Consider the following 21726-nt stretch of genomic DNA (forward strand, 5'->3'; position numbering starts at 1 on the left):
CCATTATTATTAGGTTCCACTCAGAAGGGCACCAACATGCTGGAAGAGCCCATTGCTGGGTAGGGATTGTCTCTATTTGTAGCCGAATTGTATTTCTAAGCGCTTAGTACAGTGCTCTGCACATAGTAAGCGCTCAACAAATACGATTGAATTAATGAAGAGAAGCATTGGCAGTGTGATCCCAGGCAGGCCCAGCAGCTGGAATGGTGTGGTATACAGTCCTCTGGAGGGGAGAGGAAATATCGGGTCTAGTTGAGCAGAACACACATACACAGGTAACGGGGCAGTATAAAGCATAGCCAATATCACAGTGGTACTCAACAGTCACAACAGAGGGGACGCCTCACTGTTAGGATAAGATAATCAGAGGAAAGGACTCTGGACTCTAAATAGCCACCTCCCCTTGCCTCTCCCTCCCTCAACAAGACAATAGCCCAGGGCTGGGTCCTCTCAAAGTCCACACTATTAGGGAAACTTCCAGTCATGCCCTAAACTGTAAGTAGTAATAATAATATAATAGTATTTAAGTACTTACCGTATCAAGCACTGTACTAAGCTCTGGGGTAGATACAAGATAATCAGGGGCTCACAATCAAAGTAGGAGAAAAAAATAAGGCATTGAATCTCTATTATACTAAAGCACAGAGAAGCAGAGACTTTTCCAGGATCACCCAGCAGGTAAGTGGTATATCCTGGATTAGAACCCAGGCTCTCTGACTCCCAGGACTCTTTCCACTAGGTCACACTGCACTGGGTTAGTGTAAATGCACAACTTTGAGACCTTTGGAAAAGGAAGACAGCATAGTATCAGGTGATCTAGGGGTAAGAGAAGAGGCAGATAATGCTAAGTATAAAGTGTCCATTGACTGGAGAAGGCTATCTCCCCATTCTGGGTCTTAAATCCCCATGTGGCTTTTCCATCTCAAGGTGCAGCCAGCAGGTGACACTGGAAAATGTACCAACCGTTTTAAAAGCTTTGACCAAAGAAATACAACAAAAACAGTAATGGACATTCCCACACACAGGCCTTCAGAGACACCCATCAGGGACAGTCATTCACCAGGGACATTCATTCTCTATCGCTCTCCCAGTCCCCTGCCTGGGGTTGAAATCTGCACTTCAATCTTGGAAAGCGGCCGGAGTTTCGGGAGTCACGGGAAGTCTCGCCATAACCATATTTAGTCATCATCCTTGGGGAGTTGGGAGATGATCCGGAATGGCTGAGATAACAGTTTACTCCTCACACGCCCGCTTGGGGAAACAGCAGTCAAAGTTACATGAAAAAGACAACATTTGAATGGCAAGTGGCCAGTTTTGTTCATGTCTGCTCAAGGAAAATATTTATAGCTCAAGAACACAAGGCTTGGGTTAGGGAGGGCTATGTTCCCTGCTTGCATTCAAATTGCAAATCCCCCTATTCTGGACTAGCTGGTTGTCTGTGGGCAAGTCACTTCACTACTCTGGATAGTATTATTATATAGAATAAGACTTGGCTTCTAGACAAGGATAATTCCCAGGATCCACCCTGCTGAGAAAACCCCATAAATTATGCATACACCCTATTGTAATATCCTTCCCACCCTATCTGAACTAAAGAAGTGAGTGGAGGAGAAAGCTGCCATCACACAGCATTTTTTCCCCATAAAGTTCCCAGCTGTCCAGTATGCTACTAATGGAAGGGGAAGCCATTACGTGGCTCACATTCACTTGAATCCATGTTATTGCAACTTCGGAGGCTCTCAGACCCTCCACAACCAACCAAGGTGGATCTTGAAGCTCCAGATTTGATTTAAAGATGTAGACTTGGATAAAAATAAGATTATCAGATGAGGATTAGACCCTAAGAATGCTATCTGTCTTAGCAGGAGAGTGAAAAAAAGAGCTTGGCACCTCCAAGGAGACAGCAAAGGCCCAAGGTAAAAGAACATTTAAAAATTGCAGGAAGGGAGATTGGAGCCAAGAGAAAGGAGGGAGGTGTTCCTTTGGCAGGTGGCTGACCTTTCCGGTATCAGGCCCATAGTACTTGCTCCCTGTCCCATCCCCAAGGAGGAAACATATGGACCTACTGGAAAGAGTCCATGGCTAGAGAATGTGACTTATTTTCTCCCTCAGGATTCCTTCATCCCATCGAGCCACATCGGCTGCCAGAGTGTTGGTCAGGACATTGCTGCTGGCCAGCTAAGTGATTAGTCAGGAAGAAGGCCAATTTCAAAACTCCCCTTGCCCATTCTCCTCATCCTAAATACTACCACTGCTGCAGTTCCAAGAAAGTGGTACTAGAGGTCCAGTGGTATCCCACCCCCTAAGACTCCTCATTCACCTCCAACCCCAATCTTTCATCAAGGTTTGCTCCTTTAACAGTGCTCATTTGTCCCTTACCAGTACAAAATGGATGCAAATAACCAGTCAAAGGCAGAGTTTGGTATAGCCCAGTGTTTATTGACTCCTGTAATCTGAAATAGACTCCCCCCGCCATGATTTACTGTTTTCAATCCAAGAAAACAAAAGGTTTTGAGTGAGAACAACACACATGAGAACACATTTCAGCTTCAGTCTAGAAAGTGGGTCATGTTGACCAGCACACAACCCAGAAAGCAGAGGAATTTTGGTTCTTTGAAGTCACAAAAGTGTCTTGAGAGATTTGTTGACAATGCTTTAGTGCCAAAGTAAATTGAAAATGATTTGCCTGCAAACTGTTTCATAGGCTTTAACTGCAAGTGGTATAAGTGGTAGCTTTTTCCAAAGCTCTGGACCTTTTTAAGAGCCCCAGTGAGACTGGAAGAGACACCACAAAAGAGGAAAGAGGCAAATTGAACGCTATTGCAAACTTTCAGAGCCCATTCACAGGATCAGAGACATCAAGAGGGATATACATTCCCCAGGAGGGAACCAATAAATTGATTGTGCTTTTAAAAAATAAATTCCTTGCTCCTCTTCACCTTGACTTTAGCTCAGACAGCAAAGCACTTTCATAGAGTTAGAAAGGGACTCTGGTCATTTAGTTCATTTACCTGCCCTTAGGCAGGTTTCTTTTCAGTTGAAAGCAATACTACTGGCATTAATAATGACCTTTGCAGGCCCCTCTCAACCCTATTGCAGTTACAGCCAAATTCAAGCAGGGAAGGTAAATATGTCCCCAGAGCAAAGAAATGTACCCTGCCAGAACTACAGGGGCCCATCGCTTGTACTAACATGGAGGCAAAAGACACACGGCAGACATGTGTACCATATGTCCATGGAAAGAGTCAAAATTAAATCCACTGGAGAAACGGCAGCCTACTTTTTCCACGAGAAGGCAAGCTCTGCTCACTTCCAACATTGCCATTAAGACATAAATAACATTCAGATGACTTTATGTGTCTTTTCCGGAGCAGTGTGACTATCCTTGTGATGTGTAGCTGAGCCCCTCCAACGGAGGTGCAGCTGCGAGGATGAATAAACCCTGAATTCCAGCTTTTTGATAGGCGGATACATTTCCCCAAGAACGTCTGCCGTGTTGAAGTTATACAGGGTACAATACATTGTGAAAGGATGTTACAAAACTCTGGAAAGTCACTTTAATACCATTGTGCGATGGGTAACAATTTCAACTGATATGAAAAAAAAATTAAAAACAGTTTGTAAAGGTTTCCCACCCATTTCCTGACCTTGCCAGACATCTCCTTTACACAGTTCAAGGATAAAGCAATGACTTTATTTTTCAAGAGATGCATATATCGCACCCCATTCACCACCACATTCAACCATTTCAGTGTGAAAGCAATAACAGAAGTACCTAAAATTCCCAAAGTCTTATGAGCGATTTCCCAAGCACTGCTACCAAGTCTGGGCATTCCCTAGCCTCCTTTTCTAACAGGCACCCAGGAAACAGTTTTTTTCAGCTATGGGATCAGACCCAGAGATTTCTTTATGACAGAGGCAGTTGACATCGTTTTACCTTTTTAAAAATAAAAATTGGATCAAAGTATTGGAACTTCATTTTTGTTCAAACCTAACCTATGGTTCACTGGCAGCTCTGTATGTATTTGTTTGTAGAAATAATGTCTACCTGTACCTTCAAATTCATTTTCCTACCTCAGTGCAATTCAATCTTGGGTTACAATTCAATCCTGCTGAGCAAAAACTTTGTCCAGTTGTAGGTGATGTAATTTTAGAGGGGCGCCAACATAGCATTGCCAAGAGGATAAATGCAGTTGATAAGATTACTGAACCAGGAAGCAACTGCCCCTTCCTCTCGACAGACAGAGCTCTTGGAGTTTGGGAGACACCAAAGAGCAATCACTGGGGGCCTGGCTCCATCTTCTCCCTAGGCCAGCTGGATTTTCAGGGGGTTAATTTGGACATGCAAATTAGTCAAGACTAAGTATTATTCGATCATATTAAATGGTACCTATCTGCAGAAGGGTTTGCCAAAGGGTCTGCCTCACCCTCAAAAAAAAAAAAGATCATGAGCAAGTAACATTTTTAATAAAAGGGGAAAAGTCACCTTAGCTGCTACTGTAAATGCTTCAAGCTACTGCTCCCTACGGCCACCACAGACATCTACAGGAAGTCCTGAAGAGGCTGGTTAAAGTTTTGCAGGTGTCCTACTCTTCGAGTTGATAAATCAGTAACCAGTCAGTTAACAGCCCTGGAGAACTGCTTGGGTGGGGGGAAATTTATGACTGCTAGTCAGCCACCTTGTTTAGTTCCTGCCTTTCAGGGCAGAATTGGAGAGGGAAGAATTAGACAAGTGAGGGTTTCGGGTGAGAGCTGCAGCTTTGTGCTGTCCCTCTGCCCAGCCTGAGCGCAATGACTCTGGGACCCTCCACCTGTCCCTCAAGCAAGTTATCAGCCCACACCAGCCGGAAGGATTCTAAAATTCTACCCAGCACAGATAGCACTGATTGGTGGAGAGCTCTGAAATGTGTTCAATCCCAGTAAGCTTCTTCCCACCTTACACCAGGGAAAAGAGGAGGCTGAGAGAAAAAAAAAGATTAATAGAAGACAGCTTTCCATGGGGTCTGTGAGGGGAAGGCAGTGTTGGGGCTTTCAAGATCCACAGAGGGGAAAAAAATCAAAGCCCCTACGCAATGAAGCATGTTCACAAAGTTTCCTGCCTCCTTCCCACAATGCACTGCAGGTGAGAACTCCAAAGCAGCTAAAACTTCAAAACTTTGGCAGCTAAAACGGGTGGCATAGGAAACCCGGAAGACCGGGAAGAAAAGTGAGTCTAATAATACAGTGGTAGAACGGTTCCACGATTCCAGCCGAGTGAACATGAAACCCTTGTAATGCTGCCAACTGCAACGGGACAGAGCCAAGGGAACAGATCGTTGAAGAAATGCCGATTGTGGGAATAAAAGCAGTCGGAATAGAGGACGTTAAGTGATGCCAACTTCTGGGATTTTTTTTAAAATTTACATTTTCTTAATGAAAAGCCAGCTTCTCCTCCTCTTAAACCTGCCATGCTTTTCCCGATGTATCAGGTGAAGAGAGGGAGAGCTCAAAAAAAAAAAAAGGAAATGAAAGTGAGGATATCCCACTTAGTAGTGTTTCCTTTTTCCTCACTTCAAAAAAAAAAAATTCAAAAGAGATGCAAGTTTGCAATCAAGGGGGTGTGGCCACCATCAGAGACTCGGGCTGACCAGTTCCAGGCTTGGCTTCCATGGCGGCCAGGCAGATAGTACATTTCAGTTTGGATTCCAGACAGGATGTGCAGCTGTATGGGGAACAGAACCAGCTCGTCTTGGTAGAATCAGTCTCTCCAGGGGAGGAGACATGTATGGGGAATGAGTCGGGGTCCCTTCTCCATGGAGTCTTCATTCAATTCTAGGGCTTGGAGGGGGCTGACTTTCCAAACAGCCATTATCTGACGCATCCTTCACATATGGAAGCAGGCAAGTCAATAACCAGGAAAAAAACTGTCCCCTCAAAGGTAACCATACATGAAGCTAAGCTACATTTCTGGAACAGTAGGCCAACGGCCGGCCTTAAGTCAATCCAAAAACTGCTCTGAGAAGACTTGGGAGCTTCCTTGCCAATGCCTTGCGTCGCCTGCATGAGCCACCTGTTACCCGATTTGTCTCTGCAAAGCTTCTTTCTTTCAAGCTAGGCAGCTTATATAAAGTGCAAACGAGATCCATCCCTCCCCTAATTCCTTTCTAATGCTCATTATCTTTATGACTGATGTTACCCAAAGCCAGCAGTTAAGCTGTTAGCCAGCTAGGGGCTGGGCCTGACTCTGGATTTAGCAAACCCAAGTAAGGCAAAAAAAAAAAGAATCAAGTCCGGTTTCTGAAGTTGGAAGCAGGCCTGGTGAGAGGCTGCTCCGAGTACCACAGGCAAGAGAGACTGGCAAATAGTGCATTCTGGTGGGTGGGAAGAACATTCATCTCCCAATTAGCCACTGGAGAGGTCATCTTTGGATCACATCACTTGTGGAGAATTCAGGATCGGAGGAAATGTTGGTAGATCGGTGATCAGTCTTCATTAAGGGTAGCTTCTTTCTTCCCTGCATGGCAGAGGGGGGAAATAAAATAGAAGCCCAGTTCAATAACAAAAACCAGTTCTCTGGAGGAGGACAGGGAGAAAAGAGAAGCTAATGTCCTATCTAGAAGGCGCTCTTTAAATCATATGGTTGAGAGGATGTCAGTCTATTCCAAATTGGCCTTTTTGAACCTCAGCTGTAAGTACTACTAAATATAAGCACCTCTGACATATGCAATGCTGAGTGCAAAATGTTTCCAGGTCAATTATCAAAATGGAATGTTAGGATTAATTTTTTTTAAATCATCAAAAAATGCCGAAGTGCTGACCTAAACGTGTACTCCTTTAACACGTACTGCTATACTCTCAGGATTAAACCCTGTAAGACTTCATTCAAAATGAGGGTTGGGTTGCTTTAAAGCAGTTGGGTTTGCTCTGATTCCTTTAGGAGTAAAGCATGTGGAAAATTGTGATCCAACATCATGGATCATATTTAATTGAAAAAGTGTGAACAAGGCCACCTACCTGTTAAATTCCTGAACTTCTTTTTGGCTTCTGCTCTTTCTTCAGCATCAAAGTACCACACAGTCATGGCATACCTACAAGACACAGAGCACTCAATAAATACACCTAACTGACAAAAATATTAGTAGAAGGAGATGCCAAACATTCATTGTTACACTGTTGGATCCCAAGCAGAAAACCTTAAAACAAAGGCCTGGGCTTCTCTTGACTACACACTGCACTTCTGTAACTCTGAAAATAAAGAAAACCCAACTCTCCTTTCTCCCTTTCCCCAGTCTAAGAGGCTCACATTTCCTACTTCTCTTGGACATTTCATTCACCATTCTTTCACTTGGCCTATCATGAAAGTCAGTACAAAAATAAAGGTTCTTATTGACTAAAAAAAATCATTAGCAAAAAAGCAGCCTATACACTCCATATGTCAGTCATCAGATGGGCATAAGAAGCAGAAGACAAAGGGAATCTTCTATCATGGAAGAGATTTCGTAAGAGTTGAAGGGATATGCACAGTGACTTAACTGACTGAAGCACTGTTAAGATACTGAGCAAAGCATTCTAAAACATGGAAAACTAATTCGGATGTCACACCTTGAAGTGGGCAGCTTGCAAAGAAGTGTCCCTCAAAACAAGTATTGAATTGGTGTACTCATTGAACAGAACTGCTACATCAAATACTTGTGACATCCAGGTATTTTCTAGAGAAGCAGCATAGCTTAGTGGATATAGCATGGGCCTGGGAGTCAGAAGGACCTGGATTCTAATCCCATCTCCACCACTTCCCTGGTGTGAGATCTGGGGTAGGTCACTTAACTTTTCTATGTCTCAGATATCTCTTCTGTAAACAGGGATTAAGACTATGAGCCCCATCTAGGACAGGGACTGGGTCCAACCTGATTAGCTTGCATCTAACCTGCAGTGCTTGGCATATAGTAAGCACTTAATAAATGTCTTTAAAAAAAAAAAAACCCAATGGCTTTCCCAAATCATCATAAACAAAGTCCAAAAAATCCAAGGTTTGAGCCCAGTGAGCACAGAGAAAAGTCCAGAGTCTACATATATGAATCTCTCCAAACACCATAAGGACAGAGATGACATATTAATCTCACCATCATCAAAGGTAACAAGAACCAGGTTCATCTTTATGACTGCAAAGTCAACAGAGGGGCAGCATCACACACTAGCAGCAAAGTAGTATTCAAAACTCAGCCCTTGGCCAGTGAAGTCAGGGTAGTACTGAGACAGACAGAAGGGCTCTGCTTGTGGTCTTTTATGCCAAAGGATGTTACGGAAACCTTACCATTACACACAAAGCTCCCAGCCCAAGGGATATATGAATACAGGTCCATTCTCCTAAGTGACAACACCCGGCCAGCCACGAACCTGTTTGTGCCCAATGGAGGCAATTAAGATCTGGGATGGGCAATCCTCTCCCAAGCACTTAGCACAGTGCTTTGCACACAGCACACATTTAATAGCTACTATAGATTGACTGTCAGCTGACAGAATAAGAGGAGGGTGGGGGAGAAAGGACTTCGCACCCACAGCATTTGGTTTCTTAAGAAGCAACTTGGCTTGGTTGAAAGAGCACAGGCCTGAAGAGTCAGAAGGACCTGGGTTTTAATCCCTGCTCCGCCACTTCTCTGCTGTGTGACCTTGGACAAACCACCCTCAGGGTTGGTATGTTCACGGTAAAAAAATAGCACACTGGGAGGTACTCCTGACCACCCACCCTGAAGAAGAGCCACTGTGAATATATCCTGGATTTAGACCAGAATTTAGATGCTCACAAGCTCATGGACCAAAAAAGATTCCAACTCTTTTCTGTATGGAAACAAGATGCCTTGGGACCAATTTCTTAATGGTTCCCCCTGGAATTTGGAATCTTATTTACCTGGTTGCATAGGATGGTTGCACTTCATGTGGGTTCCTGCGATCTGACCAGAAGAAGAGTAGTCTATCAAAGATGGGCTCCACGTCTGCTATGTAAGACTTTCCTTCTGGAAATATCCGCAAGACCCCGCCATGCAGCTGAAAACAACAGTGCAGAATAATGTCCGGGTGCCCCGTATACTTCATCAATTATCACCAGTTCACTATGCGAATAATAAAGACAAGGAGCTTCCCCCCTCCTATACCCATACCGTGGTGTCGGGCAGAGGCTTCCACCGACAGGGTTTTCCATTGGCAAAGCCTTGGCCTAACTGTGCCTAAGATTCCTCAGTTATAAAATGGCCACTTCAACTTCTTTTTGCTTGGAGTGCCTCAGAAAAATAAGCAGGCTCTCTATGCCACCTGAGTTGATATGTAGCAGTGTGTTCTCCATGAGAATTTATTTTTGCTACCATCATTCAATCCTTCAAACCCAGCTTCTTAAAGACATCTATCTATCCAGACCCACCATCAAGTGGAAAAATTCACATGGGGACAGATGAACTTTCCCAAGTGTTTTCAATGTTTTCTAGTGGGTTAAGAGTTCCTAGAGCCCTCAACTAAGACTACCAGAATCCCTTCACGGCAACCCATATCTGTGACCCCCAACAGACAGGAAATGCAGATGCTGAAGGTTCAGAAGCCAAATAAGCTTGAGAAAGTCCTTCACTTCCCAAACCAATAAATCACTCAGTGCAAAAATAAGAATCCCACGCAGTTGCATACATGTGTTTGCTTTTACAAGTTGGAAAACTTGACATTTATTTAAACATATCACACAATGACTCTGAAACACATAAGTAGACAAGTATCTGGGGTTTTTGTGATAAGACCAGAGTCAACTATGGCAGGCAGCCACCGATACAATCCTTCATCCTGGGAGAGGGAGAGGGAGAGGGAGAGAGAGGCACACACACACACACACACACACACACACATACGGACAGCGAAGTTAATTCCCTTTTGGGGATGACTTTATAGCCTCCAGCCTCCGTTTGGTTTTAAAGTCTCAATCTTTTTTCCGGGAGGAACACTCAATCTTGTTGCCTCTAATTAGGTTTCTGCTGTCTGGATCACGTCAGCTCTGAGCCAGGCCAAAAGCTTGATTCCCCTCTGCCTCAGAGGGAGCTCGAAAGAGATCATGCCTTTGACCTGTTAAAACTGCCCGTCCGCGATTCTCCTCGGGAAGAAACAGCAAGACAATTTCTAAGGCTAACGGGCAACCGGGATGAATCAACAGCTTTCCGTTTCAGGGGATCTTCACTCAGCAACTCCTTGCCCCTGCAGTTTCTTTTCCTGAGTGTATATTTCCCCAACATACCTTGGAATCCCAGTTCTTATTCAGGTAGTAGATGCAGGTGATGCAGCGACCGTCACCATTGGGGTTGTCCACATGTCTGACATAACCGGTTCCATTCCCTGGATAACAAGCCACCATCGCCTGCAAGGAAGCCCACAGACATCCCATCAGCAAAGTCTCGGTGCTTTCCCCAAACCAGGGCCTTTTCTTCATGTGACTCCCAAATCTCACCAATCCCCACACAACCCTTGACTTTCCCACAACCCGATGCTTGCAAGCAGCTCCTCCGGCTGTGCCCAATGTCATGTTTTGTGCGCTAGTCCAGATTTTTCATTATCATAATACTAATCTAATTGACTCCAGTGACGACTCCTGCTTCCCAGAATGGCCTCCAAATGCACAATCTTTTCAACAGATCATCTTGAAATTGAAACAATCAAATGAAGTTTATTAAATGCCCAGGTGTCTGCAGCACAATTAATAAGCACTACAACACTATGTAAAAATAGGAGGCCCCTGGCTTCCTGAAAAGAAGTTTACATTATTAGGTTTAAGTATAGGTTTGCAAATCATCGCCCTATATCCTTTAATGCAGGACAGCCTTCCGTACGAGGGAGGGGAAGGAAGATGGAGGAAGAGGGAGACAGAGGGGAAGGAGGAGGGAAAGGAAGGAGGAAGGGGGGAGGGGGGAGGGGGGAAGAGTTTCAGCAGCTGGAAAGTTGCTGGAACAAGGGGCAGTGACAGAATCACCCCGCCATTCTCCGGTATTCCCCAGGTGGCTGACGATTGCTAAACTGAAACTTCATGACACTGAATCATCATTCTGAAACTGCTTCCACTGACCCAACTTGGTCCTTCCAGTTGTTTTGTTACTTTGCTCAGCAATGAAAAGCACAGGAAAAAGCGAGCTTCGTTTCCCACCAAGTTCAGGTCTCTACTTTCTTTGCTGTAAGGCAGAGGGGGTTCAAAATTCTTGTTCTCCATCAAAATATTCACATTCAGTATTTGTCGATGAAAGAGTCACTGGTGTTGCTGAGTTACGGGCTCATGCAGAAGGAGGAAGAGAGTAAGTGGAGCAGTAGAAAGAAGGCTCTTAAGCTGGTCTGCAAAGACAAACTTGTCATCCTCTGCTAGCGGCTAGTTGTACGTGTCTGCTGTCATGGGACAAGCCACAGGAGTAACCAAGCACACTTTAGAAATCTTGTCTCTTTCCTGCCTGATCATTTTCAAACTTACTGATAAGACCACAGTTTACTTAGTTCTCGCAATGTCACCTTTACTGGTCGGAGAAATCAAGAGGAAAACCAAAGATGAGACCAAATATTAATTTTGAGACCACAAAACAGACCTAAAGATATGGAAGATTTTTTGTCTACAGAGACTGAATGAAATTGTCGTCGTTCCACCACCCCCCCTAAAAAAAACCCTCTCAACACCCAGAAATGTTCTTTGTAGCACGTACGCTTTAAAAAAAAATGACAGCTCTATTAGACAAATCTATTGAAGCCAGGAAAAATGAGAGGCTGGGGGTTTGACAATGAAAACTAAGCTGCTCCCACTAGAGGCAAGTGAAAGGGTAGAGGGGGTGAAAGCAGAAGATCCTACCCATGTTGAGCACCATTGTGCTGGGCTCCCTGGTGAGACAAGCAACTTTGGAGAGCACAAAGACAAGTGGAGAAACAGAGGTCAGAGCAGGGAGAAGAGAAATTTCTTTGCCACAACCACCAGTTCCCTAGATCCACACAGTATTAGTATTATTGTATTTGTTACGCATTTATGATGTCAAGCGCAGATGTACCCCAATCCCTGTCTCACACAGGGCTCAAGGAAGACTTGAGAAGCAGCGTGGCTTAATGGAAAGAGCATGGGCTTGGGAGTCACACAGGGGTCTGCTGTGTGACTTTGGGCAAGTCACAACTTCTCTGTGCCTTAGTTACCTGAATCTGTAAAATGGGGATTAAGACTGTGAGCCCCACTTGGGACAACCTTTTATCTAACTGAGTGCTTAGAACAGTGCTTGGCACATAACACACTTAACAAATGCCATCATTGTTGTTATTATTCAGGGAGCACAGCAAGAAGCATCCCCAGGCTCTGGGAAGTTGGCAACAGTGACTGAAGCCATGCACTTTGCTCTGCTCCTTCAGCTCTAGTTCTCCTCTGTGCAGAGGGGAGTGGGGGAGAGCGGAAGGATGAGGAGGTGACAGTGATGCATATGAGATGAAATCTTGAGATCACAGGTTAATGATGTAAAGTTGTTGTTTTCAGCAGAGGTGGAAAACACCTGCTTTTAAGTAGCAATTCAAATCCTGCCCAGGTCAGTAACTATGTAGGTGCTCAAATGTGTGGTTGAGGTGTGGGGAGAGTTAGAAAGACAATACAATGCTTCAAAAACAACAGAATTCCAAACTAGGGCTTCCAGGACACAGGCTTCTCTGAGGGTTTACACAGATTTTGGAAACTCTACAACACATATATTGAATTTGCATTGGAGGGATAAGCTATTTCAAAGCACAGCCTATAAAAACTTTCACTGGCCTTTCTACACTTTACAGAGCCAGTTATTCAATAATGCCATTTGACTGTCCTGCTCTGGAACCCAAGTCTGAGTAGCCTCCCTCCACATAAAGAGAGGAAGGACTGATCTCTTCCAATCCCTTAAAAATAGGCTAGTTTCCTCAATTTCCCTTTGCTGGTGGTTTTAAGATGAATCTGAAGACCTCTCTGCTGGCTCCAGTTTCTGTTTAGGGTTAGAGTCAATGGGGTGGTGGCAGGGCATCTAGATTTTAGAGAGCCGACCTTTGCACTCCCATCCTGCCTCTGGCCTAGAACGTTCTCCATCTTCATATCCAACAGACGATCACTCTCCCCACCTTCAAAGCCTTACTGAACTGAAGGTGCATCTACTCCAAGAGGCCTTCCCCGACTAGGCTCTAAACAGAAACAGTGTGGCCAGATGGGTAGAGCACAGGCCTGGAGTCAGAAGGACCTGGGTTCTAATCCCGGCTCTGACACTTGTCTGTTGTGAAACAAAGTCACTTCTCTGTGCCTTGGTTATGTCATCTCTAGAATGGGAATTAAGACTGTGAACCTCATGTGGAACAGGGATGGTGTCCAACGCAATCACCTTATATTTACCCCAGCGCTTAATACATTGTCTAGCACATGGTAAGCACGTAAAGACCACAATTACTACTACTCCCCCAAGTGCTTAGTACAGTGCTTTGTGCACAGTAAGGGCTCAATAAATATGATTGACTGGCCTTGATTTCCTCTTCTCCCTCTCCCTTCTGCTTCACATTTGAATTTGGATTTGCACCCTTTATTCACTCCTCCCTTAGCCCCAAAGCACTTATGTACATATCTGTAGTTTATATTAATGTCTGTGTTCTCCTCTAGACTGTGAGCTCCTTGTGGGCAAGGAACATGTCTACCAACTCTGTTATATTGTACTTTCCCAAGCACTTAGTACAGTGCTCTGCACACAGTAAGTGCTCACTAAATATAATTGACTGAGCAATACCAAAGTGGGAAGGGAATATATGGTAGTGGTGCTGGACCATTTCAAACTAGGAAGGTGGGGCAGGGGCAGATTCAATAGCTGATCTCCCTCCTCAAACTTCAAGCCCCACGTGGAATAGGGACTGTGTCCAATCTATCTGATATCTACCCCACCATTTAGCACATCACAGGCACTTAAATACCACAACTATTAAGATTATTATGAAGTACCTGTCCAGGAGTTAATTGAAATCTTGGCTGCTATTCTGGAACTCTTAGAATTTGAGACACATTCCCTGCCCACAAGGAATTTACAGTTTAGACTATGTAGAGGAAGGGAGGGACACCCCTAGAAGAAGCTAAGAGGAGAGGGCATTCCAAGCTGGAGAAAAAAAATAGTCAGAGGCAGGGGAGTCCTGAGAGGGGGGTAGAGTAAGAAGGCCAGTTTCAGAACAGCAAAGAGCACAAGCTGGGATGTAGCAAGACAAGAGAGCAAGGAAGGAGGTGAGAGCCTGTTGAGGGAAAGCCTGGAAGCAGATGGTCAATTGCTTTAGTCCTTGCCTTCACTTCTGTCTCCCCACCATCTGGGAGACACTTTTCCCTATAGAATGAGGGCCAGCTCTCATGACACCTTCCGTTGAGAGGATTGAGGGTGGGGGGGGGAGGGGGGAGGTGGTAATTGCTTGAGGATAATCTCTTCCAATAAAATACTGCCTGGTTCAAGAGTTCCCAGATGGTAGGAAGGGTGGATGACAATTACCTGGATGAAGGTAATACTCAGAGCAGCAAACAAAAGAATTTTTTTAAAAAAAAGGGGGGGGGGGGAGAGAACATTACAAGCTAAATGTACCTTGAAAAAAAAACCACTCTGCTGAGCTAATAACTCAAGGGAAGTCGCTGAAGCCTTAAACAATGATGGGCAGTATTTCCCCACCCCCAACCCTGACAAGTCTTTGGCACTCAACACATGGTAAATAATGGGATGGAGTTAATCCTTTGATGCAGCAGCAGGAGAAGTAGGGACCTCTGGGAATTTATGACTCATCCGTTTGGGGTGAACTTTTCCAAAGCCTCATTTAGTAAATCACGCCTGGCAAAAAATACTACATTCATGGAAGGATCCAACTCAAAGGCAAGCCCATATCGAGGCACTCCACCCATTGGCTCGTTAAGGTGAAGGCAAAAGGCAAAGCTGACTGGGAGATGAGCAAAGATGCCAATTAGCCCCAAACCGTGCTTGCTCGTGGGTGAAAAGGAGGTGACTTCACTTGCTGCGTGCCTATCCGCTTTCCTGGCACCTGAGACAATGGAAGGAAATCATCAGGGGCCTCCCGGTGCCTGTTGAAACAGCATCTCATTCAATCAATGTGCTGCTTGGCACCAGGCCCGGGAGATGAGCCCGGTCTGGGCAGGCTCCCGGCTGTTCCTCTGGCCTCTGGACGCCCTCTAATGCAACCCAAGAAACAGATGAGCTGAGTAGGCTGGACTTTGTTTTGATAATTGGCCGCTTGCTCGCCAGGGCCAATTTTGTTCTGCAAAAACAGGAAGCTGATCAGGTCCATCAAGTTGCTATCCAGTCCTGAGAGTTGGGGGCAGGGTTGGGGGGAAAGTCAGGTCAACACCCTGTAGCCTGACTAATGTATCAAGTAGCAGCATGGGCCTGGGTTGAGAGAATACACCTGTCAGTCAATCAATCGAATTTATTGAGTTTACTTTGTGCAGAACACTGTATGAAGCACTAGCATGTTTACAAAAATTAGCAGATACCAGACACGTTATCTGCCCATAATGAGCTTACAGTCTAGAGGGGGAGACAGACATTAATAGTCGGTGTTTTTAATTTACCAAATAGGCTATTTCTCACTAATTATTTGTGACTTTTTTCAAACTAAAGTAGTGGAAAGAAAGAGCCACACCTGGCCCCAGAAGGTAGGGAGGCATATAGCCCCTGGGGGAAAAGAAAATGGATGGATTTCACATTCGGTGCTTCCATTTTATCTTATTGCCTATTGGCATCAACTAAAGGCCAGGTCTGAGGTTCTTGAAAGGCAATGGTTTATTCACACCACATCAAAGTGCGGCCTCATAAACCTCGCTGGCTTCCCCAATACCTAACGCTTGGCCATTCAGCACTTCCACCAAGTGGAAGTGTCCCCACTGAGGAAAGGGGTGCTGCCATCTTTTCGGCCATATTTGCCCTCACCAGGAGTAAAGTTGCTTCAGAGTCTGGGAGGGAGGGACCCATGTGCACATAATGGCAGCCTGAAACAGCCCCATTCCTCACTAGCTTATAAGGGCACCTCCTCGCCACCACCACCCAACCTCACGATGTGGTTTACGAATCCTGAAAGTCATTTTCTACCTAATAGTTTGGGTCTTTTGTTTCTGGTTTAAACTAGTTTTACAAAAATCTGTTTTTACAACAATTTGTTTTCCCTGATTTCCACCTGAAATACCATATCAATCATTTATTTAAAAATTAAGATGCACACTAGGTGAGAGGCACACCGCAAATTTTAGTGACATTGGGTTGAACCTGGTTGGGAATCAAACCTGAGTGGAGATGGGGTACACAACTGCTGGTTCTGATCCAGGGATGGGCTTCAGGGAGATGCCCTGGGCACCACTGTTGGTCAATATGGAAATGAGTCCCCTCTGACTCCAAGTAGGTGTAGGAGGCCAACCCCATTACTGACCTCCCATATTACCAGGAAGTCCAACATTTACTCAGAAATCACTTCACTTGTTGTAGGAATAAACTCAATAAAGTCACAATAATGATAACAAAAACCAGAAATGAAGGTTCTTTCTGATGAAGCTCAGAGAATTTGATTATGGAAGAATTAACTGTGTTCTCATAAGTAAAGGGGTTTCTCAGGTGCTGACTTCTTGGGGAAGCAGCCACCACCCTGTTACTCATTGCCATAGCTGTAGCCCTCATGGACATTGCCTTATAACTGACATATCTCTACAACCTCCACTGCAGACTACTTCAAGGCAGGAGGAACCAACCAGCACCTTCTGGTGGCATGGCCAGCAGCTACCCCAAAGATAGATAAGCCTGAGAGCTGAAACTACTTTACTCTTTTAGTAGCTGGATGAAAACATTTGCTTAAAGGATTAAGAACACGGGTGAACTTGACCCACATCCTCATTCTGACTAATTCCATTTAGCGGTTGAAGAAATTGTCAAGGAGTCAATCAGTTATACTTACTGTGTGCAAAGCACTGTACCTGGTGTATTTTCTAACTGCTCATTGGACACCAAGCACTCTGTTCTAGCCCTGTTCACAGCCTCGAAAATAACTTTCCCAAAAAGATCACTCAGCTCTAAGGAATTCAGAAACAAAATTTGTACTGGCTCCACCCATATTGACCACCACCACTTCAACCTCTCTTCTTGCTGCTCTTAACTTCTATATTGCTGCTTGCAGCAATTATTCCTAAGACCTCCCTGCAAAATACTGATTTTCTTGAAAGCTGAACAAAGACAACAGGACTGTTTTCTTTGTTCAGATAATATATCTTATATACACTATTACTTCCTCCTCTCTGTAATTTACATTAGCATCTGTCTCCCCTACCAGAATGTACAGCTCCTTGAGGTCAGAGATCATGCTTACCAAGTCTACTGTACTCTCTCAAGTGCTTAGTACAGTGCTCCACACACAATGGACTTTACCGATATTACTCACTGACTGAAATGAGGCATAAATATTTTCCTATGTCTGGTTGGTTATTCCTATGCTTGGTTATTAGGCCCTAAAGAAGAGGCAGTTTATGAGATGTTCTTCCCCTTGACTCTATTGCCATTGTTCTTGTCTGCCTGTCTCCCTCGATTAGACTGTAAGCCCATCAAAGGGCAGGGAGTGTCTCTATCTGTTGCTGACTTGCACGTTCCAAGCACTTAGTACAGTGCTCTGCACATAGTAAGTGCTCAATAAGCACTATTGAATGAAATACTATTGAATGAATAGCTGTTAATAGAGAACTCTGAGTAGCCAAAAGAAACCTTCAGTTTTGGTGGAGGAATTGTGGTGATGAAGCTGGCAGACGTGGAAAACACACAGCTTTAGGGAATCAACAAGAGGAAGTTTTCTTCTCAGTCTTCCTAGTGGGATGTTGATTGGCCAGAAACTTCTGACATTCATAGGGTTTGTTGGCAACTCTTGTTGCATTAATATAGTAGGTTTGTCATAAGGCTTCTGTTTGGAGGTGTCAGGTTTGTCTTCCCATACCATCAGATCAGACACAACCAAGAAGTCTACAGTGACAGACTCACTACAGAGTCAAGAACTGAAGAGATCCAAAATCCATTAAGTCCGTATGTAATCATGCCCGGAGACAGAGAACCACTTCTGGAAATTTGAGGGAATTGGATGGATCTAGATTAGATGCTTTCAAAATTCCTTCCAGCCGTGGGAGTCAGAAGGCCTGGGTTCTAATCCCAGCTCAGCCACTTGTCTACTTTGTGACCTTAGGCAAGTCACAACTTTTCTGTGCTTCAGTTACTTTGTCCATAAATGGGGATTAGGACTGTGAGACCCACGTGGAACAGAGAAGGTGCCCAACCCAATTATCTTCTATCTACCCCAGTGTTTAATACAGTGTCTGGCAAATGATAAACACTTAACAAGTACCATTAAAAAACTAATAATCTATGAACAAATTTCATTGCAAAATGAAGACTTCAAGGAAAGGAGCACTGGAGATGGTTACCAGAGTGATCAGGTGGAATCACCCATCTCCTTAACCATGAATTCCAATGCACTTCTGGGATAAATTAGACAAGGGCTCAGCAAGTACAAGAAAAACCCTGAGAAATGCCCTGTTGGCTGGAATGGGAAATCCCAAATCTTACCTTTTATCTTACCATTACATGTGGCTCCGGACCACTCAAATAGAATCTTTAACATTTGACTAAGTGGTAAATTAGGAATGATGTCTAGTGAGGCTGTCTCAGGCCAGTACTTAAATGGCTTTGACAACAGGCTGGCTGGAAGAGCTTCAGATAATTATGGTACTTGTTAGCATTTACTATGTGTCCATAGCTGTTCTAAGGAGCTGTTCTAAGCGCTGGGTATACACAACTTAATCAGGTTGGATACAGTCCCTGTCCCACGTGAGGCACATGTCCTCTGTCTTGTTTGAGGCTGTACTTTGGGGGTATATTTTCATGTGGGTTGTGCATAGTACATATTTTGAGAATACATGTCTTTAAATAGTTCAGATACTAAGGCTCTCTAACTCATTAAACAAGTAACCAGGCTGCCAAAAAGTGAATTTAGTGATGTATGAGAGAAGATTTGTAGGAGAGAGGCACAATTTCTGAAACAGCTGCTTCTGCTTAAAAAAATAAAAAATAATTTAAAAAATCAAACTGAAATTCCCATTTTGGTTTAGCTTTGACGGTGCAAAGAGGGGAGGGAGGGGAAAAGCAGTCCTGGAAATCCTACGTGAGTGAAAGTTAACTGAGAAAAGTAAAAGAAAACCAAATGATTCCTTTGGTCCTTTTTCTCCCGCTCTCTTTTCGCTACAAAGAATGGAGCACTTATTCAGCATTTACTACGTGCAGAGCCCTGGACTAAGCGCTTGGAAGAGTACAATACAACAGAGTTGGCAGACACCTTCCCTGCTCACAGTGAGCGTACAGTCTATGGGGGAGAACAACTCAGTAAGAGGTCTATCTGGGGATCTCTTAACAGGGTAAGAGTTCCCCAAAACAACATTTTGAGTTGGTGGAAACCTAAACGTCCAGCTAAGAGGTCACAACCAATAAGCTTCCTCGAGGGATAAGCCCTTAATATAAACTCGTTCCACCCCCGCAGCTCCTAGGCCTTAGGCTTCCAGACTACCTTTTAGTGTGGTGTCATAGATAGAGTACAGGCCTGGGAGTCAGAAGTATTTGAGTTCTAATCCCCTATCTGCTGTGTGACCTTAGACAAATCACTTCACTTCTCTGTTCCTCAGTTGCCACATCTGTAAAATGGGGATTAAGACTCTGTGCCCCACGTGGGACAGAGACTGTGTCCAACCTGATTTGCTTGTATCCACCCCAGCACTACTACAGTTCCTGAACATAGTAAGCTCTTAACAAATACCATTAAAAAAAAATGAAGTCTTTCCTAGCACTAATGACACCTAGTCCAGGAAGATCCCTGGGAAGCTGAGTGTAAAAACCCCTTGAGGGTAGGGATCTTGTAGTTGCTTGGCACATAACACATACCATTATTAAGTGCTTACTATGTGCCAAGTACTGTTCTAGGCACTGGGGTAGATACAAGATAATTGAGTTGTTCCACGTGGGGCTCAAAGTCTTAATCCCCATTTTACAGATGAGGTAATGTGGCACAGAGAAGTTAAGTGACTTGCCAAAGGTCACACAGTTGATAAATGCTGGAGCCAGTATTAGAACCCACGACCTGATTCCCAGGCCCGTGCTCTTTCCACTAAACCAGGCTGCTTTTCCACATGGTAAATTCTTAACAAAAAACACAATAATTATCGTCCTTTGGGTCTATCTTATTGTACGCTCCCAGGAGCTTTGTATAGTGCTCCGCACAAAGTATGCACTCAGCAAATACCGATTGATTAATGTTTGTTAAATCTTCAGTGCCCACATCCTGGGCATTTGAGATTTTGAACTGATGCTGGCAATCAAGCCAGCCTGGCACCCAAACTGGCGCTGGCTGCGGATAATTCTGATCACACGCTGGCATTTTAGTTTTCCATTTCTCAAACAATAGTGTATTGGGGAGGCGGAAATTCTAACGCAATCGCAAAACTTGCTTTAGGTCAATTTTTTTTTTTTTAGGTTCGTTATTTTAGCTTCCTCTAAAGCGTGAAACCGCTGCACACGGTCGAGGCGTGCTGCTGCCCGCCATAAACCCGCGGAAAAAAAAAAATTCAGAAAAAAAGGGTCGTGCATACCGGAGCTCTTTAACAGGAAAGTCTACGCCTGCACTTCTGGGGCTGTAAATTCAGAGTATGTAAATAATGACGGAAACGCCCAGGACATAGTCACAACATGGGGGTGGTTTGGCCCGTTTCCTTGATAAGTATGTTAGTTTACTAAATTCTTATGCAAAAGTAAAGATATGCAAACTTGTCCATTCTGCTTCCAATCCTGATGACAATGGTTTGGGCTCTAGCTGCAATCCATGTTTATTGCTGTTGTTTATCTTCTTTACCATTACCACTTAGCCTAATCAATCACCAGGTTTTATCGAATACAGTGAGTACTATTTTAAGTTCTTGGGAGACTACAATAGTAAGTAGAAAGGTCCCGCCCTCAAAGAATTTACAGTCTAGTTCACACAAAAGAACAGCAACCCCAACGCGGACAGAAGAGTGACAATAGAGTGGCTTGGGCGTCCGGAGGTCGTGGATTCTAATTCCACCCTGCCACTTGTCCGCTGTGTGACCTTGGGAAAGCCACTTCACTTCTCTGTGCCTCAGTGACCTCATCTATAAAATGGGGATTAAGACTGTGAGCCCCACGCGGGACAACCTGATTACCTCAGATTTTAGAACAGTGCTTGGCACACAGTAAACACTTAAATACCATCATCAAAAGAGTTATTCAAGGACTCCATTAGTTTTAAAGTTTCACCTTCACATCTGAAAATAGTTCATCTTTTTTAAGTGGGGAATTCTCACAAAAGCAACTGTCCGGTTGAAATTTAAAAATAAATTAATTGGAAGCCTCATTATTCTCACTCCCCATTCCGCCTAAATATGACAAATCAATAGCTCATACCGAGCACCTATTACTTGCACAGCGCTTGACTGTGGGAGGGGAACTTGTCCACCAATTCTGTTATATTGTCCTCTTCCAAGCGCTTAGTACAGTGCTCAACACATTGTAAGTGGTCAATCAATACCATTGATTATAAGGGCATTACGGGCTGGGAATCTGTCTGCTAATTCTGTTGTATTGTACTCTCCCAAGTGTTTAGAACAGAGCCCCACACATAGTAAGCGCTCAATAAATACCATGAATT

General features: G+C 44.2%; 1 protein-coding gene across 1 annotated transcript in view; it reads right to left on the reverse strand.

The window, feature by feature from the left end:
- Positions 1 to 2418: 2418 nt before the first annotated feature.
- Positions 2419 to 21726, reverse strand: part of EGLN3 (egl-9 family hypoxia inducible factor 3) — a 38298-nt gene continuing 18990 nt past the window's right edge. Inside the window, exons 2-5 of the mRNA XM_007662579.2 lie at positions 10244 to 10363; positions 8885 to 9021; positions 6994 to 7067; positions 2419 to 6493 (exon numbers count right to left, since the gene is read on the reverse strand). Coding sequence (XP_007660769.1) covers positions 6462 to 6493; positions 6994 to 7067; positions 8885 to 9021; positions 10244 to 10363 — 363 coding nt within the window. The 3' untranslated portion in view covers positions 2419 to 6461. The remainder of the gene's footprint in view (positions 6494 to 6993; positions 7068 to 8884; positions 9022 to 10243; positions 10364 to 21726) is intronic.

This window comes from Ornithorhynchus anatinus, chromosome 14 (assembly GCF_004115215.2).
Source record: "Ornithorhynchus anatinus isolate Pmale09 chromosome 14, mOrnAna1.pri.v4, whole genome shotgun sequence".
Taxonomy (NCBI): domain Eukaryota; kingdom Metazoa; phylum Chordata; class Mammalia; order Monotremata; family Ornithorhynchidae; genus Ornithorhynchus; species Ornithorhynchus anatinus.